The 27,693-nt window shown below is 39.4% G+C and overlaps 1 protein-coding gene across 3 annotated transcripts in view; it reads left to right on the top strand.

Annotated features, from left to right (window-relative positions):
* The window catches only part of accs (1-aminocyclopropane-1-carboxylate synthase homolog (Arabidopsis)(non-functional)), a 66,195-nt gene that overhangs the window by 15,094 nt on the left and 23,408 nt on the right, over window positions 1-27,693 (top strand). For 2 of the 3 annotated variants that reach the window (XM_072592233.1, XM_072592234.1), the window contains exons 5-12: window positions 3,770-3,829; window positions 9,366-9,436; window positions 13,595-13,664; window positions 16,706-16,772; window positions 20,126-20,223; window positions 20,820-20,897; window positions 22,818-22,918; window positions 24,101-24,190. In XM_072592233.1, the coding sequence (XP_072448334.1) occupies window positions 3,770-3,829; window positions 9,366-9,436; window positions 13,595-13,664; window positions 16,706-16,772; window positions 20,126-20,223; window positions 20,820-20,897; window positions 22,818-22,918; window positions 24,101-24,190 (635 nt within the window). The remainder of the gene's footprint in view (window positions 1-3,769; window positions 3,830-9,365; window positions 9,437-13,594; window positions 13,665-16,705; window positions 16,773-20,125; window positions 20,224-20,819; window positions 20,898-22,817; window positions 22,919-24,100; window positions 24,191-27,693) is intronic. The other variant, XM_072592235.1, reaches the window with a different exon arrangement.

The following is a 27,693-nucleotide window of genomic DNA, read 5'->3' as shown; positions in this document are numbered from 1 at the left end:
GCACAAGTAGACCAATATTCCAATGATTGGTGTGCACTATACACTATCCATGCTCTTTCACAATCTCTTTTTAAACAATACTTAATATGGTGACAATATAACTGCATTCCTTCACATGGCTTTAGGAAATTTAATCATCCTGGTTGGCAGAGGTTAACACTATTTCACTGTTCTCCTGTATGTAGTTCATCACTACCTTCCTGCAGTTTACTCTAATTCTGCAGTTAGCAAAAGATTTTGAAAGCCAATCTTATGAAATTTCAATATCAGACATGAACCTCATTTTTAAACTTATTGCCCCATTCCATTTAGAAATATGAAATTTTTAGTAAATTTAGCATTGTTTCTTTTAAAATGTAAAAACTGAGAGACATTAGTAGTATTTTTGGACTTGTGATCTCTTGTTTCACTCTAATGCACTCATAACTGAATGCTTTAATTGGCATTTTAATCAATCATTCATAAAATCTGTGGAGTAAAGCTCCCTCTGATTCTATATGTCAGTGGCATTAAAAATTTAGTGAGAAGATATGCTCCATTAGATTTTTCTGTTAAAATTGCAAAAGGTTTCTGAAAGAATGAGGTTTTGATCTTCCTCAAAATATTAATCAGAGAAACCAAAAGGGAGAAAATGCTGGAAAATCTCAGCAGGTCTGGCAGCATCTGTAAGGAGAGAAAAGACAATAGACAATCGATGCAGAAGTAGGCCATTCTGCCCTTCGAACCTGCACCACCATTCAATATGACCATGGCTGATCATCCTTAATCAGTATCCTGTTCCTGCCTTATCTCCATAACCCTTGATTCCACTATCCTTGAGAGCTCTATCCAACTCTTTCTTAAATGAATCCAGAGACTGGGCCTCCACTGTCCTCTGGGGCAGAGCATTCCACACAGCCACCACTCTCTGGGTGAAGACGTTTCTACTCATCTCTGTCCTAAATGGTCTACCCCGTATTTTTAAGCTGTGTCCTCTGGTTCAGCACTCACCCATCAGCGGAAACATGTTTGCTGCCTCCAGAGTGTCCAATCCTTTAATAATCTATTGAGGGCGGCACGGTGGCACAGTGGTTAGCACTGCTGCCTCACAGCGCCAGAGACCCGGGTTCAATTCCCAACTCAGGCGACTGACTGTGTGGAGTTTGCACGTTCTCCTCGTGTCTGCGTGGGTTTCCTCCGGGTGCTCCGGTTTCCTCCCACAGTCCAAAGATGTGCAGGTCAGGTGAATTGGCCATGCTAAATTGCTCGTAGTGTTAGGTAAGGGGTAGATGTAGGGGTATGGGTGGGTTGCGCTTCGGCGGGTTGGTGTGGACTTGTTGGGCCAAAGGGCCTGTTTCCACACTGTAAGTAATCTAATCTAATCTAAAAGATCTCTTCTCAGTCTTCTAAACTCAAGGGTATACAAGCCCAGTCGCTCCAGTCTTTCAGCGTAAGGTAGTCCCGCCATTCCAGGAATTGACATCGTGAACCTACGCTGCACTCCCTCAATAGCCAGAATGTCTTTCCTCAAATTTGGAGACCAGAACTGCACACAGTACTCCAGGTGTGGTCTCACAGGGCTCTGTATAGCTGCAGAAGAACCTCTTTGCTTCTATACTCAATCTCTCTTGTTATGAAAGCCAGCATACTGTTAGCCTTCTTCACTACCTGCTGTACCTGCATGCTTACCTTCATTGACTGGTGTACAAGAACACCCAGATCTCTTTGTGCTGCCCCTTTAGGTAAATTGATTCCATTCAGGTAGTAATCTGCCTTCCTGTTCTTGCCACCAAAGTGGATAACCATACATTTATCCACATTAAACTGCATCTGCCATGCATCTGACCACTCACCTAACCTGTCCAGATCACCCTTTAATCTCCTAACATCCTCCTCACATTTCACCCTGCCACCCAGCTTAGTATCATCAGCAAATTTGCTAATGTTATTACTAATACCATCTTCTATATCATTAATATATATTGTAAAAAGCTGCAGTCCCAGTACTGATCCCTGCAATACCCCACTGGTCACTGCCTGCCATTCCGAAATGGAGCCGTTTATCACTACTCTTTGTTTCCTGTCAGCCAACCAACTTTCAATCCAAGTTAGTACTTTTCCCCCAGTACCATGCGCCCTAATTTTGCTCACTAACCTCCTATGTGGGACTTTATCAAAAGCTCTCTGAAAGTCCAGGTACACTACATCTACTGGATCTCCCTCGTCCATCTTCAGAGTTACATCCTCAAAAAATTCCAGAAGATTAGTGAAGCATGATTTCCCCTTCATAAATCCATGCTGACTCTGACCTATCCTGTTGCTACTATCCAGATATGTCGTAATTTCATCCTTTATAATAGACTCCAGCATCTTTCCCACCATTGAGGTCAGACTAACTGGTCTATAATTTCCTGCTTTCTTTCTCCCACCTTTCTTAAAAGTGGTACAACATTAGACACCCTCCAATCTGCAGGAACTGATACTGAATCTATCGAACTCTGGAAAATAATCACCAATGCATCCACGATTTCTCGAGCCACCTCCTTCAGTGCCCTGGGATGTAGACCATCAAGCCCTGGGGACTTAACAACCTTCAGACCTAACAGTCTCTCCAACACCAATTCCTGGCAAATATAAATTCCCTTCAGTTCAGGTCCTTCAGCCACTGTTACCTCAGGGAGATTGCTTGTGTCTTCCCCAGTGAACACTGATCTGAAGTACCAATTCAATTCTTCTGCCATTTCTTTGTCTCCCGTAATATATTCCCCTGTTTCTGTCTTCAAGGGCCCGATTTTAGTCTTAACCATTTTTTTGCCTTTCACATTCCTAAAAAAGCTTTTACTATCCTCCTTTATATTTTTGGCCAGCTTACCTTTGTACCTCATTTTTCCTCTGCGTATTTCCTTCTTAGTAATCCTCTGTTGTTCTTTAAAAGTTTTGATGGAGGTTCAGTTAGACTCGAAATGTCAGCTCTTTTCTTTCCTTACAGATGATGCAAGACCTGCTGAGATTTTCCAGCATTTTCTCTTTCGGTTTCAGATTCCAGCATCCGCCGTAATTTACTTTTATTAATCAGAGAAAGTCTCCCAGCCATAGTGTATCCATTAGATCAGACAAAATCTTTTGCTTGATATATTTTCCTTTAAAGAAGTATCGGCCCTGGGTTTCAGACTGTTGGAAAATTCTTTTTGTAACACCAGTCACTGTTTTAAATACTGTTTTGTGTGTTTATAAGTTTGGTAAATATTAATGATCCAAATTACAGGTAGTGAAATTGCTACATTCTTTTACTATATATGGGCGGCACGGTGGCACAGTGGTTAGCAATGCTGCCTCACAGCGCCAGAGACCCGGGTTCAATTCCCGACTCAGGCGACTGACTGTGTGGAGATTGAACATTCTCCCCGTGTCTGTGTGGGTTTCCTCCGGGTGCTCTGGTTTCGTCCCACAGTCCAAAGATGTGCAGGTCAGGTGAATTGGCCATGCTAAATTGCCCTTGGTGTTAGGTGAAAGGGGTAAATGTAGGGGAATGGGTGGGTTGCGCTTTGGCGGGTCGGTGTGGACTTGTTGGGCCGAAGGGCCTGTTTCCACACTGTAAGTAATCTAAATCTAATCTAATGTGACTTAAATCCAGTTTGACCTGGAACTGGAATGGAGTGACCTAGCACCCACACTGTGTGAGTTAATAATGTATGGGTGAGTTTCTAAAGTGAATCTGAATGCAGTTTTTTTTATTCAGTTTGTTTTCTTATTATTATTATTTTCTTTTTGTTTGCATCCCATCTTGTAGGGCATTATTAATCTGGCAACTAGCGAGAACAAGCTGTGCTTTGACCTGCTATCTGAAAGGGTATGTGCATTTTTACTTAAGCTGTAAAATGTTTTAAGAACTCTACCGTCTGAATTGCTTTGCCAATTTTCTATCCAGTGTCTTTTATCTCATTTGCTAAGGCATTTCACCACAGATTCCAAATGCCGCATAGCTAACTGGAGTGCTTCATGTTTCGAGTGTAACACTCACTGTGACTGTTTCTAAGTTAATTTTACTTGCAGCCCATTGGTTAGGAGACTGGTCAGAGCTTGTGAAAAAATTTGATGGTTGTGAAGCCAGTGGTTTCTACACACTTCAATTTAAAGCAAGTTGCTGTGAATGCTGTAAATCAGAGGTGAAAACAAATTGCTAGAGAAACTCATCTGGTCTGGCACCATCTGTGGAGAGAGAAACACAGTTCCATTCTGAAGAAGATTCATGCCGAACTTGAGATTTTAACTCCATATCCTTTGAAAATGAAGCTGGGCAAGTAATAATGGGGAGCCACAAACCGACATGAATTGTAGCTGTCTTCACACTACAAGACACAAATAGCATTCCAAAAAAAAACTAAGTAATCAAGGGGTGAAAAAGGCAGAGAAAATAAACACAATAGGAGGGGGCGGGGATGGGATTGCCCAGTGATATTATTATTGGACTGTTAATCCAGAGACCCAGATAATATTCTTGGGTCCCAGGTTTGAATCCCACTATGGCAGATGGTGCAATTTGAGTTAATGTAAAAAACCGGGAATTAAGATTCTATTGATGACAGTGAAACTATTATCGATTAATGGGAAAACCCATCTGGTTCACTATGCTCTTAGCATACTATATGTGGCCTCAGACTGTCAGCAATACTGTTGGCTCTTAAAAGTCCTCCAGGATGGGCAATAAATGCTGGCTCAGACAGTGATGCCCTCATCCAATGAATAAATGAAAAAAAAGCTATCACAAGAGGAAAAGTACTAGGAAACTAATAGGGCTAAAGAACAATAAATCCCTGGATCTGTTAGTAAATGCACTGGTTATAATCTTCCAAGCTTTCTTGAATTCTGGAAGAGTCCCAGGAAGTTGGAAAATTCCCCATTTAACACTTATTCAAAAAGCGAGGGAGACAAGACAAAACAGGTCATGGGGAATTTAGCTTAAAAGATGACGTTGGGAAAATGTTAGAGTGTAATGTAAAGGATGCAATAGCAGAGCATTAAATAGTACATAATATAACCAGACTCAGCATTATTTCACGAAGGGGAAATCATGTAAGCTAAATTATAGAATTCGTTGATAAAGTAACAAGCAGCATAGATAAAGGGAAACAGTGAATGTAATATATTTGGATTTTCAGAAGGTGTTTGATGAGGCATCACACATTAGGCTACTTAATAAGGTATGAGCCTACAAAGGATTATATTAGTATGGTTGGAGGATTGGCTAACTAATAAAAGACAGGGTTAGGTCATGGGGGGCATTTTCAGAATGGCAACTGTAACTACTGAAGTGCCACAACGATCGCTGCTGGGGTCACAATTATATGAATGACTTGAATGAGACAAGTGAATGTATTGTAGCCAAGTTTGCAGGTGATGCAAATATAGGTGAGAAGGATGACATGCGTCTGCAGACGGACATAGGTTAAATGAGTTTAAAAGTTAAACTTTGCCATTTGGGATATCCTGGGAAAATGTGAGGTGATGTACTGTAAAAGGAAGAATAGAGGTGCAGAATATTGTTTAAATGGAGAAAGACTCCAGAAAGCTACAGCACAAAGGAATTTGGGAATCCATGTGCATAGCTTACAAGAAGTTAGCAAATAAGTTCAGCAGATAATAAGGAAAGCAAATAAAATGTTAGTCTGTATTTCAAAGGGAGTTGAGTATAAAAACAGGGAAGTCTTGCTAAAACTATACAAGGCACTAGTTAGGTGACCAGACCTTGAATACTGTGAACTATTTTGGTCCCCTTGTCCAAGGGAAGATTTGCTGTATTGGAGGCAGTCCAGAGAAGGTTCACTAGGTTAATACCAGATATGAGGAGAAGTTCAATAATTTGGGCTTGTACTCAATTATTATTTAGTGGATTTTAGATGAATGAGCGTCAACCTGATTGAAACACTCAAGATTCTTTAAGACACTTGATAGGGCAATGCAGAGAGATTGTTTCACTTTGTGGAGAGTCTAGAACCAGTGACCATAATCTTTGAGCAAGAGTTTGTCAAGTTAGGACATTGAGGAAGGATTTCTTCCCTCAGAGGTTTGTGAATCTGTGGAATTCTTGACCACAAAGAACTGTAGAGGCTGGGTGAATTTTAATCAGTAAGGCAATAAAGGGTTACGTGGAAAAGGCAGGAATGTGGCATTGGGGATTGAAGGCAACCCTGATCTCACCGAATGGAAGAGCAGATCTCTATGAGCTACATGGCCTACTTCTGCTGCTATATCTTACGGTCTATGTCAGCTTTCTATAAGAGCAATTCACTCCTCGTCCTTGACCCCATGGCTCTGCGCATATTCCCCATTAAGATAATGAAACTGTTCTCTTTCGAAATCCACAACTCGGTCTACTTGCATCATGCTGTCAGGCAGTGCATTCCAGATACAAACCACTTGCTATAAAAGATGTTTTTCCGCACGTTGCCATTCTTCTTCTGCTGATCACCTTAAATCAATATTGCCTTGTTCTGTTTCCTCCAGATATTGGAACAGTATTTTCCTATCAAAATCTCTCATAAATTTGAAGATTTCTATCAAATCTCCTCTGAAACCTCTCCTCCAAGGTGAATACTGGAATGTTGGATGAAGGAGCTGGAGTAGGCTGTTCAGTCCATGGTGCCTTTTCCCCATTCACTAACATCTTGACTTTGATCTTAGTTCCACTTTCCTGTCTCTTGCCACCATGTAATCAGTGATTCCCTTGTTCATGAAAGAAACCATCTAATTCAGTCTTGATTACACACACTGGTTCTGCTACACCGTTTGCTTGAAAAGAGAATAGACTCATGACCCTCTGAGAGAAAAACACCACTTATTTTCACCTTAAAAGGGAAAAGTCTTATTCTTAAATCAAGTCTCCTATTCTTAAATCAACTCTTTCCCCCGTTCACCTGGAACACCATCATACAAGAAAGCATTCTACCATTTTCCACCCCGTCAAGTCCCTTCACTATCTTGTAAGTTTTAATAAGATTACCTCTCATTCTTCTAAACCCTAATGGGTAAATCTTACGTCATTAGATAAGCCTTTCATCCCAGGAATAATTTGAGTGAACATCCTTTGAACTGTTTCTACTGCAATAACAAATATGGAGAGTAAAATATTATGCTATACTTAAGATGTGGTCTCACCAATTCTATGTACATCTGCAGTTAAATCTCTGTATTCTTAACTTCGATTATCCTCACAATAATTATCAGCACTCCAATTGCCTTCCACATACTGGCAAACTAACGTTTTATGATTCAAGTACCAGGTTTCTCTGAGTCCTGCAGTGTCTCTCTGTTGTAACAGCACTCTGCTTTTCAGTTCACATTTTCCTACAGCTCACTGCATCTGCTAATTATTTGACTTCTCTCATGACCTATCAATATCCCTTTGCAGACCCTCTATTTTCTCTTGATATTTTATTTCTTTACCTTTTATACTTGCTTGCTGTTTCATCCAAAAAAACCTCCCATTTAAAGCACAATTTTCCTTTCAAAAGATCAAGCACATTTTGATTTTCAAAGTAACCTGCTAGATCCTCCTTAACAATGAATTCTAGCAATTCCCCTGTGACAGATATTAGGCTAACCGACATGTAATGTTTTGCTTTCTGTCTCCTTCTTTTCTTGAATTAAAATACCAAGTTAGCTATTTTCCAATCAACCTGAACCCTTCCAGAATCTAAAGAATTTCAACAGATAAAACCAACGCTATCACTATATATGAAGCCATTTGTTTCAAAATCCTAAGATGCAGACCATTCTAGAACCCTCTTCAGTTTATCTGTATAACTAAGGTCCTTATCCCTAGAACCAACCTTGTGAATCTTTTCTGCACATTGTCTAATGCTTTCACATTTTTCCCAAAGTGTAATGCCTAGAACTGGACGCAATACACCAACTGAGGTAAGTTAAATGTATTATACAGAGTGGACATTTGCCACAATCCTGTTTGACGGATATTGATTTTTTTTTCCACTTCTGCATTGGTGGCTGTACTTCAGCTGTCTGGATCCCAATCTCTGGAATTCCTTTCCTAATCCAATCTGCCTCTTTACTGTCCTCTCGTACTTTACAACAGTTTTTATTTGTTGTTTTGTTCAAAGTTTGTTTGATAACGTTCCTATGCAGTGCTTTGCGTAGGATTACAATGTTAAATATGCTTTACTGATTCAAGTTGTAATAGAATTAAATTGTTTAGAATATCTAACTTATATAAATCTTTAATAAGCCTTGTATAACTGTTTTCTCCCCTGGTGATGCTATCCTCAAGTTTTCAGAGTTCTTTTGTTAAGTCAAACAAAATACATAATAACTGTTTTAGATTAACTCTGCTTTTGCTGCCAGAGATTGAAGAATGATAAATCTGTTTGTTAAACTAATAGGGCAGGAAATAGACAATATTTCCAATGAATCAAAGCTCATCAATTTGATCTAAAAATGCCTGGTTCACTCATCACTGGCAATAGAACCTTCAATCGTTTGACTGTTTATTTGAAATTTCCTCTCTTAACCTTTCAATCTCTCCCAAATCCCTCTCTGCCTTTGAAGAACCTTCTCAAATCCCCATCCAGTTGGCTAAATATTCATTAGGAGAAATTGAGGACTGTAGATGCTGGAGATCAGAGTCAAGTGTGTGCTGCTGGAAACTCACAGCAGGTCAGGCAGCATCCGAGGAGCAGGAGAGTCGATGATTAAGGCAGGAGACCTTCAGGGAAAATTCATTACCCCTTCCTTGTTCAACAGACAATTTTCTGTAAGCTATTTGGAATGTTCCTTACAATGAAGGACCAATTGAAACACAAGTGTTATTTAGTAAACCTATTGAATAGTCATAGAATCCTTATAAGTGTAAAAGCAGGCCATCCGTCCAATCGAGTTCACACCGACCCTATGAAGAGCATCCCACCCAGACCCACCCCCTTGCCCAATAATTGTTACCCTGCACATCTCATAAGGGAACCACCTATATTCGCTTAATAACCCTGGACACTATATGGGCAATTTAGCATGGCCAATCCACTTGACCTGCACATCTTTGGATTGTGGGAGAAATGAAGACATGAGGAAAATGTGCAAATTCCACATATAGTTGCCCAAGGCAGGAATTGAACCCGGGTCCCTGCTGACATGAGAAAGCTGTGCTAGCCACTGAGCTATCATGTTGCCATGTTTGTTTTCTTGAAAAGATATTTTTATCATTACTCTTCTGGTATTTTAGTTCAGAATTTTTTTATGCTTTGTAATTTAAACTTTCTAAATACATAAACTTAGAACAAGGTTCACACCATTTTCAATGTCGAGTTATAATTATTAAAGGATTGTTTCTTATCCTAAATGCTCAATAAAAATGCTGATTGATCTCTTGTTTGCAGTTGATGCGAACTGACATTTATCAGATAGACCCTCCACTCTTGCAGTATCCAGACTGGAAAGGGCATGAGTTGTAAGTATTGAGTAATTTTACAATGCTGTTTGTTGATTTTTAGATCACATCCTTCTCATAGTTTTCATATCAACCTTGGCTCAATAATTATGCAATCATGTCTGAGTCCAAAGGCTGTGGGTTTGAGCCCAAGTGAAGGATGTGTTCATGACATTAGGATTAGTGAAATAATGACAAATAATGACAAAATATGCTTGTTTGAAATGCAATCCTTAAGATTAGACATTAAACAAAGGTCACTTTGCTGCATGTATAGAAGATTGTGCCATAATTTAAAGGGCACAGAATTTCTCAACAAACACTGTCAAAGAAGAAAAGGCAATTTAGTTTTGTTTATGGGTCCTTGCTATGTGCACTTTGGCTGCCACGTTGACAAAAATAAATGATGATCGTTTGTTATCTGCAATGCAATTTTAGCTGTGGGCTAAAGTTATAAAAAAAAGAATCTTAGAAACAAACCCTGAAGTTGTTTTCAGAGAAACAAATGCTTTCTTAAACTCAAAGTATTAACCATACTTTTCTTTCTGCAGGTGCTGCCAGATTTGCTGAGTTTTTCCAGCACTGTTTTATTTCAGATTTCTAACATCTGCAGTATTTTGCTTCCATTCAGAACTATTTAGACTCTAAAAGGTCAAGTTGTGCCACTTGAAGGACAGTTATGTCAGTGCACTGATTTGAAGCTGCTCAACACTATCCATAGATTTCAGTATGTGGGCTCCTTTTCTGTAGGAGTCAGTCTTATATTGTTAGCCCAAAACTTCCACTATTGGGATAATGAAAAATTGGATGCAAATTAGGAGATGAACATTGGGATGTCACAGAGGTCCTAATAACTGTGTAGAAATTGCCTGGGGGGGTGGTGTGGGCAGCATGGTGGCTCAGTGGTTAGCACTGCTGCCTCACAGTGACAGAGACCCAGGTTCAATTCCAGACTCTGGCAACTGTCTGCATGGGGTTTGCACATTCTCCCTGTGTCTGTGCAGGTTTCCTCCGGGTACTCAGATTTCCTTGCACTATCCAAGGATGTGCGGATTAAGTTGTAGGCAATACTAAATTGTACAAAGTGTTTAGGGATGTGCAGGCTAGGTGGATTGGCCATGGGAATGCAGGGTTACAGGTTGGGTCTGGGTGGGATGCTCATCAGAGGGTCGATGTGGATATGATGGGTTGAATGGCAGCTTCCACAATGTAGGGATTCTGTGATGAAGTCAAACCTGCTGTGGGCTGATTTCAGTGTCAAAGATTTGCCCTAGCTACTTGTAACTCATCCTGAATACCTTAAACTAGTTAATATCTGGTTTGACTCGACCTGGACGGCTGGCCTGACCATCTCCTGATGCAATGAGACCTGATCCAGCTATTCCTCTGACCCAAGCAGACCACTGCAATTTGACTTACCCATTCTTACCACCCTCTCAATGTGACCCAGTTACCAACCTGCCCAATCCATCTATCCACCGACTTCTTCATTCACTATATCACTCATTAGGGATGCCAAGAGACAATATCAAACTAAGCTCGAGACCCAGACTAACCCCATAGAGACCTGTTGTTTGTGGCAACGTTTACATGACATAACTGGCTACAAGGCAGAGTTGAACAGAATCCTGGGCAACAGTACTTCCTTACCCGATGAGCTCAATGCATCCTACACTTGTTTGAACGGAAGGACAGTGAATCGATGTCACCCGTCCCAACAGCTTTGGATGCACATGTGCCCTCAGTCACTGCTGCAAGCATTAGATTGGCTGCCTTAAGGGCACACCCATGGAAACCGACCAACCCAGATGCAGTCCCCAAACATGCGCTCAGATCCTGCGTGGACCAGCTGACAGGATTATTCACAAACATCTTTAATTTCTCCTTACTAAGATCTGAAGTTCCCACCTACTTCAAGAAGACCACCACCATCCCAATGCCCAAGAAAAATCATGCAGTGTACCTCAATGGCTCTGACATCCATCGTTATGAAGTGCTTTAAGAGGTTGGTCATGGCTCATATCAACTCCAGCTTTTCGGATTGCCAAATTTCTTTGCAATTCACCTACCGGCGCAATAGGTCTATGGCAGATACCATCTCCCTGGAACTTATCCCTAAAACTGGGCATCAAGGATACCTCCATCAGGCTCCTATTTATTGGTGGCAGCTCCGTCTTCAACACAATAATTCCAAAACAAACTCACCTCCAGACTCCAAGACCTAGGTTTGTAAACAGATTCAAGGACAGCTTCTTTCTTGCTGTTAATGTTGATCAGACTTTTGCGTTAATGTTGATCACTGTCTGCACCTTATCGGCAGCTGTAACATTATATCCTGCACTCTGTTCTGTTATCCTGAAGCACTTGTATAATATGATCTGCCCGTAAATCGCATAATACAACACCTTTGTGTGTACCAACGTACAGTGAATAGTCATAAAGCAAATCAAATCGAAGTCACTTGCTGGAACAGCTGTGATCTTTAAAAACCTATCTGAAAATGCCAGTTATAGTCAGTTCTGCTATAACACGTTTCTTTAACTCAAATTGGCTTTAATGTGATTGAAGAATTTAGACCATTATTTGTAGAATGCAAACTTCCCTTACTTGTATTGACTATAATGTGATTCTGGCCCCATTAGTTTAAATGGCGTGGCTATTATGCGATTTTCTTATAAAATGAGATCGCGTGAGAACGGAAATATCACTTTATATCAGAACTAACTACTGTTGTGAAAAGGGGGCATTTCCTATCTTTGTCCATCAATTCTTGTGCTTGAAAGACTATGTGCTGACCCATTGGAAATCCCAGCAAAACAAAAACCAAATATGTTGGGTCACAGAAATCTTTGTGTTTAGTGTCTGATGCTGAATAGAAGATATGGCCTTTTGTTTTAATTGCAATGTAATATGTTTTTGAATCAAAACTCAGGTCTCTTACCAATTCAGAGCTTTAAAGTTTGAATACTCTGTGCAGACTTGTAGAAAGTGGCTATAATTAATTGCAAACATTTTTAATACTTCTTTATGATCATACATACTTTGGAAACTCACCATTGAGTTTTTCCATGTCCCTACTTCTGCTGTTTCCTGGGTCCAGTACAAGAGATTGAGCCACTTAAGGCCATTCCTAATTTCCCCTCTGTAGTCTGCCTCTCCATGTCTTCACTGCTCCTTTAAAAGCCCTCCTGCAAAACCAAGCTTTTAGTCCCCCTTGGAATATCTCTTTTGGCATGCATTTATGATTGTTTCATCTTTGTAAAATGTCCTAAAGTATTTTTCGGTATTAAAGGTGCACTGGAAAGGCAGATTATTATAAAATGAGGAGGTGACAGCAGCTGGATTCTTGATTCAGAGATGTGGTAATGTTTTGGAGACCTGGATTTGACCCCCACTATGGCAGATATTCAAATTCAGTGGAAATCTAGAATTACAAATCTATTGATGACCATGAACCCATTGTCGATTGTCAGAAAAAAAAAACATCTGGTTCACAAATGTCCTTTAGGGAAGGAAATTGCCATCCTTACCAAGTGACTCCAGATCCACAGCAATGTGGTTGATTCTCCACTGCCCTCTGGGCAATTAGGGTTGGACAATAGATGCTGTCCTAGCCAGTGATGCCCTCATCCTGTGAATGAATAAAAAAAGAATGTCAAAGTTTTGCCATCATTGTTGGGTGATCTCCAACTTTTAAGTCCCCCCAGTAATAAAATAGAATGATAGACAATGCTGCATTTTGGAGATGTTGAAAAATTGAAAAAGGAAAAGTGGAGAATAACTCACCTGATCCTCGCCTCCACATTCAGATACATGTCAGAAGAATGGTGGAGTTGCAACAAGGCTCAAGAAGCTCAACCCCATCCAAGATAAAGCAGCCTGCCTGTTGGAGAGAAACATTCATTCCTCCACTTTTAGATCACAATGGTTACAGTGTACTCCATTCACAAACTGCTCTGCAGAAACTTGCTAAAGCTTCATGAACAGTTCCTTCCAAACTTGCACCATCTACCATCTAATCTTAAATTAGGACTTTATAATACGGCGCTGCTTATGTTTTCTCTCTTTCAGGAATGTCTTTCTATTTTTGTTTTGATTAACTTTCTATCTGTGAATTTGTGTATTGAGAGAAAAATGTCCAACAGAAGAATTGAAAATATTTGTCTTTCTCTACCTCAGTCTTCGTGTGCAAGTGGGAAAGTTTTTGACAAAGTACTGTAAGGCACCAGTGCTCCTCAAGCCTGAGAACGTGAGTATTTATAAGTAAAGAATAGCTGTGAATATTTAACTGTTCAAGTTTTGCATATCCATTATTCCTAATTATGTGAATTCAAAATCTTTGTCCTAGTTCACAACATTGTGTCTTCCTACTATTGCTGTCTCTTCATTCTGCTTCATCTCCCCAACTATCAATTACTCCGTTCCCCCTTCCTCCCACCATATCTCCTGCATGTAAACCCACATTTTCCTGTTTACCATCAGTTCTGAGGAAGTATTAATAACTCTGCTTTCTCTTCACAGATGCAGCAAGACCTGCTGAGCTTTTCCAGCAACTTCTGATTTTATTTATGATTAACAGTATCCATGAATCTTTTGGGTTTTCTCAGAGAGGAAAATGGGTTTGGAATTTTTATAACTCAGCACGTCCCATTTTTTGTCAAACATAAAGAGACCTCACATGCCTTCTTTTTAAGTTGGACAGTCACTAGGCAACTCACAGGTTTGAATCCTAACTAGGTAGAAAGTGGTTATCAATGTTTACAAATTATGGAGCTCATCCTGACGTTCAACGTGAAATGAATGGCTGAATTGCTGCCATCCCTGGATCACAGAATATATGCCTTTCAAATGCTGTGCAACAATGGAAGTTCTGAACTTCAGCTTCTACTTGACTTTTTTAACCCCAATATGCTAAGTATTGAGCCTGAGTATAGATGTGTGTACTATAGCTGGCTTTTGGGAAACCATTTCAATAATAGCAGCTTACATTTATGCAATACCTTTGTGAGAAGAACATTGCAACAAACTTCACAGGTAAGTATAATGCAAGGAAAATATTTGTTTAACTAGGAAGGAAGAGATCCCTATCTATAAGTCTGAATCTGAATGGCTGAAGTCCATTCTTACCCCATTGGAGTTGGCTAATCAACCACCAGTTGATTATTTGGGTTGACCACTGTCATTCTTCACCAACATCCTAATCTTTAAAACAAATATCACTGCCCCTAAATGTTCTCCTATTGGCATTTTTTCTACTTCATCCATTTCATTCCCAAGAGCCATGTCAAGCAGCGCCTCCATTTTCTGTTGTACTGGACACAGACTGCGATAACAAATTATTTGAACACAATATAGGAGTGCATGTTCCTTTCCATACTTAATACTACGATTATCTTAATCTATATTCATTGAAAGTCCTCCATTAGAACACTCTGCAATTTTCTTGCAGATTTGTTCCTCTTCATCATTCCCACTAGTTGATGATTTATAGGGTACAGCGAACAATGTGATTGTGCCTTTTTCTTCCTTAACTGTAGCCAAGTTGGTTTTGTCCTTGAACCCTCTGGATAGTCTTATTTACCTGCACTACAATGTTCTCCTTAACCAACATCACCATCCTTCCTCCATGTTTTTCCTTGTTTCTCTTTTCTGAACATCTTTATAACCAGGAACATCTAACATCCAGTCCTGCCCTTCCTTAAGCCAGACCTTTGTCATTGCAGCAACATCATAATCCCACAAGACAATCTGTGCCTATAACTCTCCAATCTTGTTAACTGTAATCTGTGCTTTCACATACATGCAGTGTAATCCTGACATTCCTCACTGATATTCTGTCCTATTCGCACCTCTGTGAATTAATTTCACATTGCTCTTTCCCACCTCTCAGAACAAAACCTCCCAAACAGCACCAGCAAAATGCTCTGCAAGGAACTCAATTATTGTCTGTCCGGCTTATACAGGTGCTGTCTCTCCTGAAGCCACTGGTAGTGTGCCAGGATTCTAGAACCCTCTCTCCAACATTGTTCCAGCCACACAATCACCTGCCTTATCATCCTATTTCTCTGGCAGATAGTACTGGGAGTAATCCAGAGACTATTTATTTCGGGGTCCTGCTTACAAATTTTCTGCCTAGCTACCTAAATTCTGACTGCAGAACCACATTTCCCTTTCTACCAATGTTTTTAGTGACAATGTCAATCACGGTCTCTGACTTCTGCAGCCAGCCCCTGATATCCTTGAATCTAGTATCAGAGGCAACATTGCATCCTGGAGTCAGATTAATGGCAGCAGAGAAGCCTACCTTTTCCCATAACTAAATAATCTCCTTAAGTTACTGTCCTTCCATTCTTTTAGTTTTCCCTCCTTTATAGCTGAACTGATTTTAAAGAAATAAAGATTAGATATTTGGATTCTGAGCTGATCAGTATTTCTGGGCCTATATGTTGAGTTCATGGCACTGCACTTTTGGAGGATGTGAAAGATTTGGGAAGGTTGCAGGAAAAAATTATGAGAATGCTTCAAGGTATGTTGGATATGTGGATAGATTGACAGAGCCTGGAGTTGTCCTCCTTGCAGGAGAGAAGATGGAGAGGAGATTTTCGAGGTTTTCAAAATCAGAGGGATCTGGACAGAGAACACAGGGAGAAACAGTTCCCAATTGGTGAAAGGGTCAAGAACTAAAATGTCACTGATTCAAGAGGCTTGGCCAAAGAAACCGGCAAGCTGAGGAAAATCTGTGCATTTTGTGCACTGAGCTGTTAGGATCTGGAATGCACTGACTGAGCATGAGGTGGGAGCAAATTCAATCATAGTTTGTAAAAGGGAGTTAGATTAAAATGTGCAGCACCGTGTAGGGAACGCTATCTCAGGTATTGGGCTATCTCAATTGCTGTACAGAGATCAACCACAGACATAATTCACCAATGGGCTCCTCCTGTCCTTGTAAGCATTCTATGATTCAGTTAAATTTAGCTGAACCTTCCTTGAAGATTGAGTATCTCAATGAATGGGTTTCTTTTGAAGTCTCTGAGTAACATTAATGTGAATCATCGATTAAAAACTAGATGCCTGTCTAAATAGTAGGAGTGGGTGTCCTAGCAATGTGAGTGACACATTTCTGTGAATCAGTGATTTGATTTCTTTATATATAATGATTGTCATTTTATACAATTGAAATTGAAAGTTACTTTAAATGAAAAGGCCATCTTTCCTCTTCCCAAAATTCTACTAGTTCGTAGAATGCTAATTAACCAAGTATGTTAACACATTATTTTTCCATTATTTTAGATAGTAGTGGTTAATGGTTGTGGTTCCCTGTTTTCTTCACTGTCTGCTGTGCTCTGTGATCCTGGAGGTAAGTAAAGGTTGAATCAGGGACGTTCTTTAATTAAGTGATATTTGGATTTCCTTTTGGTTTTCTGGAAATGGTATCTTAGATGTAACATTTTTAAAAAATTAATACAAGAGTAGTGTAAAAGTCAAATTACACCTTCTGAGTTGCCATCATCATTTCCTTGAGCCAGATATAGAGATAAGAGTTGAAACTTGGAAGAGAGGTAAGGATGACCAGCTGTACTTATCACCAGTGAAGCATTCAACTGAGCAACAAAGAGCCCTAACACAACTAAAATCAATGGGAAAGCCAAGGAAGGATAACTTTCCTTCCCGGAACATAAGAACTAGGAGCAGGAGCAAGCAATTCAGTTCCATGAGCCTGCTCCGCCATTTTACATGATCCATGGCTGATCTCATCTCAGTCTCAGCTCCACTTTCATCCCAGCTCTCCATAACACTTTAACCCTGGAGACTACTATTGTTCCAAAACCTAGGGCGGCATGGTGGTGGCTCAGTGGTTAGCACTGCTGCCTCTCAGCACCAGGGTCCCAGGTTCGATTCCAGCCTCGGGCAACTGTCTGTGTGGAGTTTGCACATTTTCCCTATGTCTGCGTGGGTTTCCTCCGGGTGCTCCAGTTTCCTCCCACGGTCACACAGATGTGCAGGTCAGGTGAATTGGCCATGCTAAATTGCCCATAGTGATAGGTGCATTAGTTAGAGGGAAATGGGCCTGGGTGGGTTACTCTTTGGAGGGTCGGTGTGGACTTGTTGGGCTGGAGGGCCCGTTTCCACACTGTAGGGAATCTAATCTAATCTAGTTTGATCAGGTAAATCAAGGCCATTTTTAAGGCTGTGGTTACAACTCTGATGGGTAGCTTGCCTCCTGACCTCTCGATTCTTGCCATCTCCATGACTCAAATCAAAAGTGTAATGGCATATTCTCTGCTGACCTGGATGGATGAAACCCAATACTATCTTAGAAGCTCAGCGTCATTTGACACCATGTAGACTGTAAATGTAAGATATCATGGACAGAAAGACCTCTCACTATAATAATCAATGTGAGACAGAGATTACTGCAGTCCATCTCACTCAGGGTATTGACAAATTCTGACCTCAAGGTACACATTCGCATTTCTTAATAAGTTAAGGACCTTATTAAGTATACCACAGAAATGCAAAGTTAATACCTAATAATGGCAATTGTTAGATAGCATAGAAGCAGCAGGAGGCCATTCGCCCCTTCAAGCCGGCTCCGCCATTCATCACAATCATGGCTGATCATCCACATCAGTAGCCTAATCATGCTTTTCCCCATAACCTTTGAAACCATTTGCACCAAGTGCTAGGTCTCGCCGCTTCTTGAATAGATTCCTGTAGTAACAAATTCCACAGGTTCATCACTCTTTGGGTGAAGAAATGTCTCCTCATCTTAGTCCTAAATGACATAACCCAAATCCTCAAACAGTGACCCCTGGTACTGGACATATCCACCATCAGGAATATCCTACCTGCAGCTACCCTGTCTCAACCTGTTAGAATTTTATAAGTCTCTATGAGTGCCCCACCCTGATTCGTCTGGACTCCAGCAAAAAACAATCCTAACCTAGTCAATCTCTCCTCCTACGTCAGTCCTGCCATCCCTGGAATCAGCCAGGTAAACCTTCGCTGTACTCCCTTGAGAATAAGAGCATCTTTCTCAGAAAAGGAGACCTAAACTAATCATAATATTCTAGATGTGGTCTCGCCAAAATCCCATATAACTGCAATGACACATCCCTGCTCCTGTACTCGAAACCTCTGGCAATGAAGGCTAACAAACCCTTTGCTTTCTTTATCGCCGCCTGCATGCTTCCCTTCACCAACTGGTGTACATGGACACCCAAGTCCCACTGCACACTCCCCTCTCCCAATTTACAGCCATTCAGGTAGTAATCTGCCTTCTTGTTTTTGCTTCCAAAGTGAATAACCTCATGTTTATCCAAATTATATTACATCTGCCATTGATTTGACTATTCACCTAACCTCTCCAGATCACGCTGAAAGATTGCTACATCCTTGTCATAGTTTACCCAGCACAAGGGGACTCAACTCTGACTCTTTGCTTTGAGTTGTCTGGGGCACAGTCTTCTCTTTTGTTCTGTATTCTGTTGACCATAAGCTATATGTCTTCTTGTTTTCTCAACAATGTTCTGTAATTCTTTATCTTCCATCCCAATGAAATCCTAACACTCTTATTAGGCCATAGATTTGTCCTGGTCAATATGATTGTTATCAAGTTGAGGTAATCGATAGTTCATGGATTCTCTATGTTCTGATAGATAGATGTTTTCTGAAGGTTCTAAGATTTTTGCTTCTGATAATAACTCAATGTTTGTACAATTGCAGTTTCAGCATTCATCTTATCTTTTACATTCTGCAAGCAATTCTGTAGTCTCCAAACTAACCACCTTTCATTGATCTTGTGCAAAGGTTTTAAAATACTTATCAAAAGTATTTCAAAATAAAGCAATTTCTAGAGTAAACTATTTGACAAACACATAACTGACTAGTTGACATTTTTAGCAAAGCTGACACTTCTGTTTCACAATCCAGCCTTGACATTACAGCTTCTTAAGAGAGTATTCACAGAATGATTGCCATTGAACAAATATAAGTGTCTATAAACCCAAAACTATTTGAGCAATAATCCTAGTTTTCCCCACTGAGCTGTAGTTACAGTTTATACCAACTATTGGAGGCACTGTAGTAACCCATTATGGGGACTGTCTGTTAGCCACATGACCTCTATCACTGAGAAAGACAAGAAAAGGAATGTCTTGGGAACAACATCACCTCCAGGTTTCTCTCCAAGCTCTGCACTATTCTAATTTGTACCTCTTCCACTGTAGTTTCATCATTGTTGATCGATTGCTGTCCTGTAATTTGCTACTTATTTTCAGAGCATGAATTAAGGAGATGCCCCACTGCAATATTTTATAAGGCAACTAAGCATTGTCAATTTTGAGGCCATGCTAGCATTGCCTGGATCCCAAGAACAATTCCAAAAATAATCTTATTTCTGCAAGTTTGGGGAATATCTTAAGCAAATAATACTATATTCATTATTTTCGGAAATGGATAAAATTTCAATTTTTGATTTATGCTTATTTGTTATCATTGGCACTAAATCCTCTCTTACTCTCAACCTTGATCCTTGGTGCTATAGTGTATATCACGAGTAGCCTATGCATTACTAGTTAATTGCAACATTTATACTAGCAAACAGAGGGTTGAGTCAGTAAGGACATAATGTTAACTTCTATCTTTCGACCATGTGTCATTTTATTATTAAATTAATTATACTGCCTGGTTTTCCTTCTGTTTTGGCAGATACAATTCTACTATCTTCTCCATACTATGGTGTTATCAAGGATGATATATTTTTCTACAGCGCAGTCAAACCATTACTTGTGGATTTGGAGAGCAAAGTAAGGAGATCGCACAAAAACAATTAGCTGCATAATCTGTTGTTTGTTTTGCTTCATCATACTGTACTTCAGTTCAGTGAATGAGGACTAAACAATTGAGTAACTCAAAGAGTAGTCTCTATCACTGGTTGTCTCTGAATTATGTCCTGAACAATGATGTATTAGGAATTTAACATATGTAACATGTAGTTTTGTTCTAAACATGTTGTTGGATTTTTATTTCCATATCACTAGTGCATTGTTGAACATGATCAGGACAAGTGTGTAGTTACTTACCAGTGGTTCATTGTATTACAAAACTACCCTTTCACCTCGAAATTTTCATGTTCAGGCAAAGTGTCTGTTTGACTGAAGCACTTCTGAAACTTTGAAGTGGCCAGTCTGTTTTTTTTTAATTGTCCCCTTAATCAAGGAATTATGGATGGCGGTTGAGTGAGTTATACTGGTTGGGTTTTGTTGATGCTGTAATGTGTGATTATGTGTGTTAACTTGTAAAAATACTGCATCTTCATAGTCAATCCCAAAGAACATTAGAAATTTGCAACATGGAGATGTGAGTCTAATTCTTGTAGTGAACTTTGATGTTTTTGTTTTAGGTGACCGATGGAGATACACGTCCATTTCAATTAACAGTAGGAAAGCTTGAAAAAACAATGCAGATTGCAAAGCTACAGGTGCGTGGGTGGTTCAGAAATTTTGATTCTTCACAATTTATTTATCTTTATTTTTATGTTGCTTTGCTTTCTATGTTAGTTTCAGACAACGAGGTTAATTGATCAAAATTCTGTACACAATTTTAAAAAAGAAATTGTACGTTCTGCAGAGATTATGTAACGTGTATCTTCAGTTGACCAATTCATGCCGTTTTTTCTAATACTGAACAAATAACACATTGTGTCAAAGGGTTGTTATGTGTAGATAGTAACCCAAGGTTGGAATCAAACCCAAATTCCTCGCGCTGTAAAGAATAACATAGCTGAGAATGTTTAGCCTTTCTTGTTAAGTACATAATCCTAATTTTTTTTTTATAATGTTTGCAAATTATTTTTAAAGCTCCTTGAGTTTTAATATCCATTTTGCAGTACAGCAATCAATATGGGCTAGGCAAGGTTACATACAGGTTCAATTTAACTTCTGTACTTGCTAATTCGATCAAGCTGGAAATTAATCTTGATGCTTACCTTGTTTTTTTTAGCACTGTGTTCAAAGTGAATCTATAATGGACACCAAAATATCCTAGCAATAGTTCCTGAAGAACATTTTATTGCAATATGCCAGAAGATTCTTTATTTTGCTCATTTTGCCATCTTATACACATCATTCCTTGCTAACTGAGTGTAGTTCACCATCAGTCATTATTGCCCTTCCAATCTACTCAGGCATTAACTCAGTCTCCATTTCTCCTTTACTGTCAATTTAATCTGTTCAGCAAGAAGATTCTGCTTTTAAAAATGTCAGCATAAAGTATGAGAATCTGTTTCCCATGTTTTCAGGTTAACATGTTCTGTACAATGCGTTGAATAGTCACTGTATGCAAAATATCTTGTATTTCAGTCCTGTCTTTATCCAGCCTCAACTCCAGTGTTTTTTTTTTGAAGTTTACAAAGTCAACATTTAATCCTGCCTCAGCACACTGTTTGCTTCAACTGCATTATGCTGGTATTTTCTAATTGACTAAAATGTTTTAAAGAAAGCTTAACAACTTTTCAACATTTCTTTTCAATCTCCAGTCAGTCGTTTCAGCTTCAGTGGAATAGTAACACTTGGTATTCTGAAAGGAAAACTTCCATTGGTTTACAACTGTTGAATGATTGCTAGATCAGAGGGCTAGTCCCTAAGTATAGTGAATGAGGCAGTTGAGAAAAAAATAAAAATTAAATACCGAACTCATAATTTTCCACACAGATGACTTACCTCAGAACTTTGTAAAGGAATAGTTCAGTGCTCTTAACCTATTTCCAGAATAGGATTTTGAATTACTTTGTACATCCATCCTTCAATGTCGGTCCAAGTGAAATCTTTAAAAATCGAATAACTGACTGACTGACTGTGGTTGTTGGAGTTTGATGAATCTATAAAGCTACATAAAAGTCTACATCCTGAAGCCTGGAATTCTTTCTATAAGTCTTTCCTCTTCCTTAACCATCTCTCTTCCTTTATGAGATTCCTTAGGACCAAGTTTTGTTTAATTGACCTAATATTTCCTAAAGGCTTAAATTATTTTATAAGTCTACAATGATGCACCTTGAGGCAATTTACTGCATTAAAGCTGCTGCATAAATGCACATTCATGTTGATTTAATCAGAATATCTTGTGCAATTTGAGACAGGAAGGCAAGACTGTAATGTTGCACATCAGAAATGAACATGCAAGATGCAGATTTTTCAGTCTGAACCTGATAGTTTAATCTTTGTTTATATTGTTTAAATTTTGTTTATATTAATTAGCACGACTCAGTTCTCAACAGGAAGAGTTTGTTAATGTCAACATATTTTTAATTAAGTGTACTCCTAAAATAGATTCATTTTGATTCGATTTGCAGTTTGCTAGCACAGAACAATCCTACACATCAATGATTTTTGTGTTATCACAGGGTACCAGGGTCACGGCAATGATTCTGACAAATCCCCATAATCCCTTGGGTGATATTTATTCCGCAAAAGAAATGAAAGAGTTTCTTGAGTTTGCTAAAAGGTGAGATTTCCACTGGAATTATGTATCATAAACAATTTCCTGCCTGACCAGCAATGAAGCTTTGTAAAGAGATGTAATGTTCTTTTTTAAATTGTTAAAATGTTTAGAAGATGGATATTGCAGATCCCCTGCAGACTTGTAGTTTGTATCAGTTTCAGGTTGTAAAGGTACATTTTATTTTCATTTAATTCTCTTAAGAAGAAATCCAAACTGCCCATTCAATGATTATGCACCATCTTCAACTTTGATTTCAAATAATTCACTTACTTTCACAAAATAAATCCAGACTCAAATATTTTAACTATTAGAACTCGTGCACTTGTTTTTTTTAAACTTATTTACATGTATCTTTATGAGAACTAAAAATATATTTTGCAGAATGTTGTAGTTTGATCTACGCTGAAAATCTGTGACAATTGCTAGAATAGTGCTTTATTACATTGTAATGTGGATTTAATAATTTTCTGCATTCCCCACGCTGCCTTTCAAATCCTGATGTGTATCAATCATTGTTGTGTGCTGATGAGCTTGATATTATTTTGCAAATTAATATCATTTTTAGCCAAGAGGTTGGTTCTGGTTCTGCCACAAGCTATGCACATTATTAGAACAAACTCATGTTGTGTCAAGATTATTTTGTGTCAATAATTTCATTATCTGATTTTCTGAAGCTCTGTCATATGACACCAGGTATTTGGCCATAAGGATATTTTGCTTTTCTTGTCCCACCTGACACTCTTATGCAGTTCCTGGACACTGATACATAGATTAACATTTTTAGAGGCCTTTAAACAATTTACTTCACCATATTTTCCAAAGATCCCCAAGATGTAGACTTCAATGAAAACAAAAGTAAGGAAAGAGAGTAAACAAGCTGCTGACATGCTGCTAATGTTTTAGTAGATGCACAGAGTCCAGATCTACCCCAAATGAGCTGTAATTGTGTAATTGAAGTAACTTATCAATATTTAAAACAAGTGACATAGTCTATTCAAGATGTTATTGCATTGAAGGGCAAAACAGGAACTTATCCAGTCCCCAGTCAAGATGTTCAGTAGACTCACTGCATCATTTAAACATTCTAGCTTTATTGAGTATAAAAATCAAGCCCCTTCTTTGAACTGAGATTGTTTGCACAACTTAATTCAATAAGATTTCTTTTTTTTTCCCCTGGTGGTGCAGATACAAATTGCATGTAATTGTGGATGAAGTGTATATGTTATCGATATTTGGTGATATGGACTCATTCCAAAGTGTTCTCAGCTTTGACAAGTGAGTTTTATATCTTAAATTAACTATAGTGAATAAAGTGATAATTGTTTTGTATAATTAATCAAAAATATATCATTCATAATTTGCAGGTGTCACTGGCTAGACCAGCATTTATTGCACATTCCTAATTGTCCAGGGGACAGTTAAGAGTTAACTAATGTGGACTTGAAGTCAGATGAAGACCAGATCATTTAAGGATGGCAGATTGCCTTCCCTGAAAGACATAAGTGAACTAGATGGGATTTTGTGACAATCGACAACAATCATCATTAGGCTAGCTTTTTAATTGGAACTCAGATTTCACTATCTGCCATGTTGCGATCTGAAGCTTATGTCCCCAGAATCTTAGTCTGTGGTTTTAGATTACGAGTCCAGTCACATTGCCACTGTGCTACCTGTCTTCCCACATTTGTATAGAAAATCGTCATTATCATTGCAATTTAGGAGACTCTAAATCAAGCTACCGAGCAATTTACATGTAGAATTTCTATTTTCCTGACTCAGAATGCACATTCCACCCTCATCAGTTTACTTGCCCCTCTTACCCACAAATACAGAATTTAGCTGCAGGTTGCTACAGCCTGGGCCAAGGCCATTAAGTGTACAAAGATGTACTGCTGGAATAAAACTAAACCTCAAAGCCTCCCACTACCCTTTCAGGTACAATCATTTTACTCACTGGAGTATTGGTTTGTAGAGTTACTGAAGCCGCATAAAAATAAAAACTCTACCCCAAATTAGCAAGTGTTCTTCATCAATAGCACCTTTTCTGATCTGTCCATTTAACAAGTCCACCTGATTTGCCATTTTTTTCTGCTGTTCAATATTGGATCTTTTGAAGTTCCCTCTAGGGTGAACAATAATGTAAAAGGAATCTAATCACAGAACGTAGATTACAGCGCAGTAGAGGCCTTCGGTCCTCGATGTTGCGCCGACTTGTGAAACCAACCTGAAGCCTATCTAACCTACATTATTCCATTTTTGTCCATATGTTTATCCAATGGCCATTTAAACGCCCTTAAAGTTGGCAAGCCTACTACTGTTGCAGGCAGAACGTTCCATGCACCTACTACTCAGAGTAAAGAAACTATCTCTGACATCAGTCCTATGTCTATCATCCCTCAATTTAAAGCTATGTCCACTTATGCTAGCCGTCATCATCTGAGGAAAAGGGCTCTCACTGTCCACCCTATCTAATCCTCTGATTTAACTTATATGTCTCTCATAAGTCACCTCTCAACCTTCTTCTCTCCAACAAAAACAGCCTTAAGTCCTTCAGCCTTTCCTTGTAGGATCTTCCTTCCATACCAGGCAACATCCTAGTAAATCTCCTCTGAACCCTTTCTCACGCTTCCACATCCTTCCTATAATGCGGTGACCATGTATGCAATACAAGTGCGGCGGCACCAGAATTTTGTATAGCTGCAGCATGACCTCATGGTTCCGAAACTCAGTCCCTCTACTAAAAGCTAACATACCATATGCCTTCTGAACAACCCTATCAACCTGGGTGGCAACTTTCAGGGATCTATGTACATGGACACCAAGATCTCCCTGCTCATCTACATTACCAAGAATCTTACCGTTAGCCCAGTACTCTACATTCCTGTTACTCTTTCCAAAATGAATTATCTCTCACTTTTCTGCGTTAAGCTCCATTTGTCACCTTGCAGCCTGGCTCGACAGCTATCTATGTCCCTCTGTAACCTACAACATCCTTCGGCACTATCTACAGCTCTACCCACCTTTTAGTGTCATCTGCAAATGTACTAACCCATCCTTCTACGGCTTCATCCAGGTAATTTATAAAAATTACAAACAGCAGTGAAACCAAAACAGAACCTTGTGGTACACCAGTAGTAACTAAACCCCAGGATAAACATTTCCCATCAACCACCACTCTCTGTCTTCTTTCAGCTAGCCAATTTCTGATCCAAACTGCTAAATCACCCTCAATCCCATGTGGCTCCATATATTGTGCAATAGCCTACTGTGGGGAACCTTATCAAATGCTTTACTAAAATCTATATGCACCACATCGACCGCTTTACCCTCATCCACCTGTTTGAGTTCTTTGAGAAGGTGACCAATGAGGTTTGTGAGGTACGTCCTACCCTTCACAAAACAGTGTTGACTATCCTTAATCAACTTGTTCCTTTCTAGATGATTATAAATCCTATCTCTTATAACCTTTTCCAACACTTTACCCATGACTCAAGTGAGGATCACTGGTCTATAATTACCTCTACTCCCTTTCTTGAACAAGGGAACAACATTTGCAATCCTCCAGTCTTCTGGCAGTATTCCTATAGACAATGACAACATAAAGGTCAAAGCCAAAGGCTCGGCAGTCTCCTCCGTGTTTTCGCAGAGAATCCTTGGATAAATCCCATCCTGCCCTTGGGACTTGTCTGTTTTCAAACTTTCCAGAATTGCGAACACCTCCTCCTTGTGAACTTTAATCTCATCTAGTCAAGTAGCCTGTATCTCAGTCTTTTCCCCGACAACATTGTCTTTTTCTAGTGTGAATACTGATTTAAAAATATTCATTTAGCACTTCCCCGATCCAGATTAGATTCCCTATTGTATGGAAACAGGCCCTTCAGCCCAACAACTCCACACCGATACTCCGAAGACATCCACCCAGTCTCATTCCCCACTTTACCCCTGACTAATGTACCTAACACTATGGGCAATTTAGCATGGCCAATTCACCTGATCTACACATTTTTGTATCGTGGGAGGAAACCAGAGCCGCCCTATCTCCTCTGATTCCATGCAAAACATCCCACTACCGTCCTTGATTGGCCTTACTCTTATTCTAGTCATTCTTTTATTCCTAATATACCTATAAAAAGCCTTAGGGTTTTCCTTGATCCTATCCACCAATGACTTCTTATGTCCCCTCCTGGCTCTTGTTAGCTCTCTGTTTAGGTCTTTCCTGGCTAGCTTGCAACTCTCAAGCACTCTAACTAAGCCTTCACATCTCATCCTAACATATGCCTTCTTCTTCCTCTTGACAAGAGATTCAACTTCCTTAGTAAACCATGGCTCCTGCCATCGACAACTTTCTCCCTGCCTAATAGGTAAATCAAGGACCAATAGTAGATGTTCCTTGAATAAGCTTCACATTTCAGATGTGCCCATCCCCTGCAGTTTTCTTCGCTATCCTATGCACCCCAAATCTTGCCTAATCGCATCGTAATTGCCATTCCCCCAGCTATAAGTCTTGCCCTGAGGTATATACCTGTCAGTTTCCAACGCTAATGCAAACATAACCGAATTGTGGTCACTATCGCAAAAGTGCTCACCTACCTCCAAATCTAACACCTGACCTGGTTCATTACCCAGTACCGAATCTAATGTGGCCTCACCCCATGTTGGCCTGTCTAATCACTCATACTTAATCACAGACTTCTGTCAACTTGTTAATGTAATCTGAGACAATGCCAGAACATTGCACAATAGTTGTGAAATGTAGGTATTGTAGCATTGCATGCTGT

This window comes from Chiloscyllium punctatum, chromosome 22 (genome assembly GCF_047496795.1).
Source record: "Chiloscyllium punctatum isolate Juve2018m chromosome 22, sChiPun1.3, whole genome shotgun sequence".
NCBI classification, from domain to species: Eukaryota; Metazoa; Chordata; class Chondrichthyes; order Orectolobiformes; family Hemiscylliidae; genus Chiloscyllium; species Chiloscyllium punctatum.
This window is presented reverse-complemented; position numbering and strand designations above follow the sequence as displayed.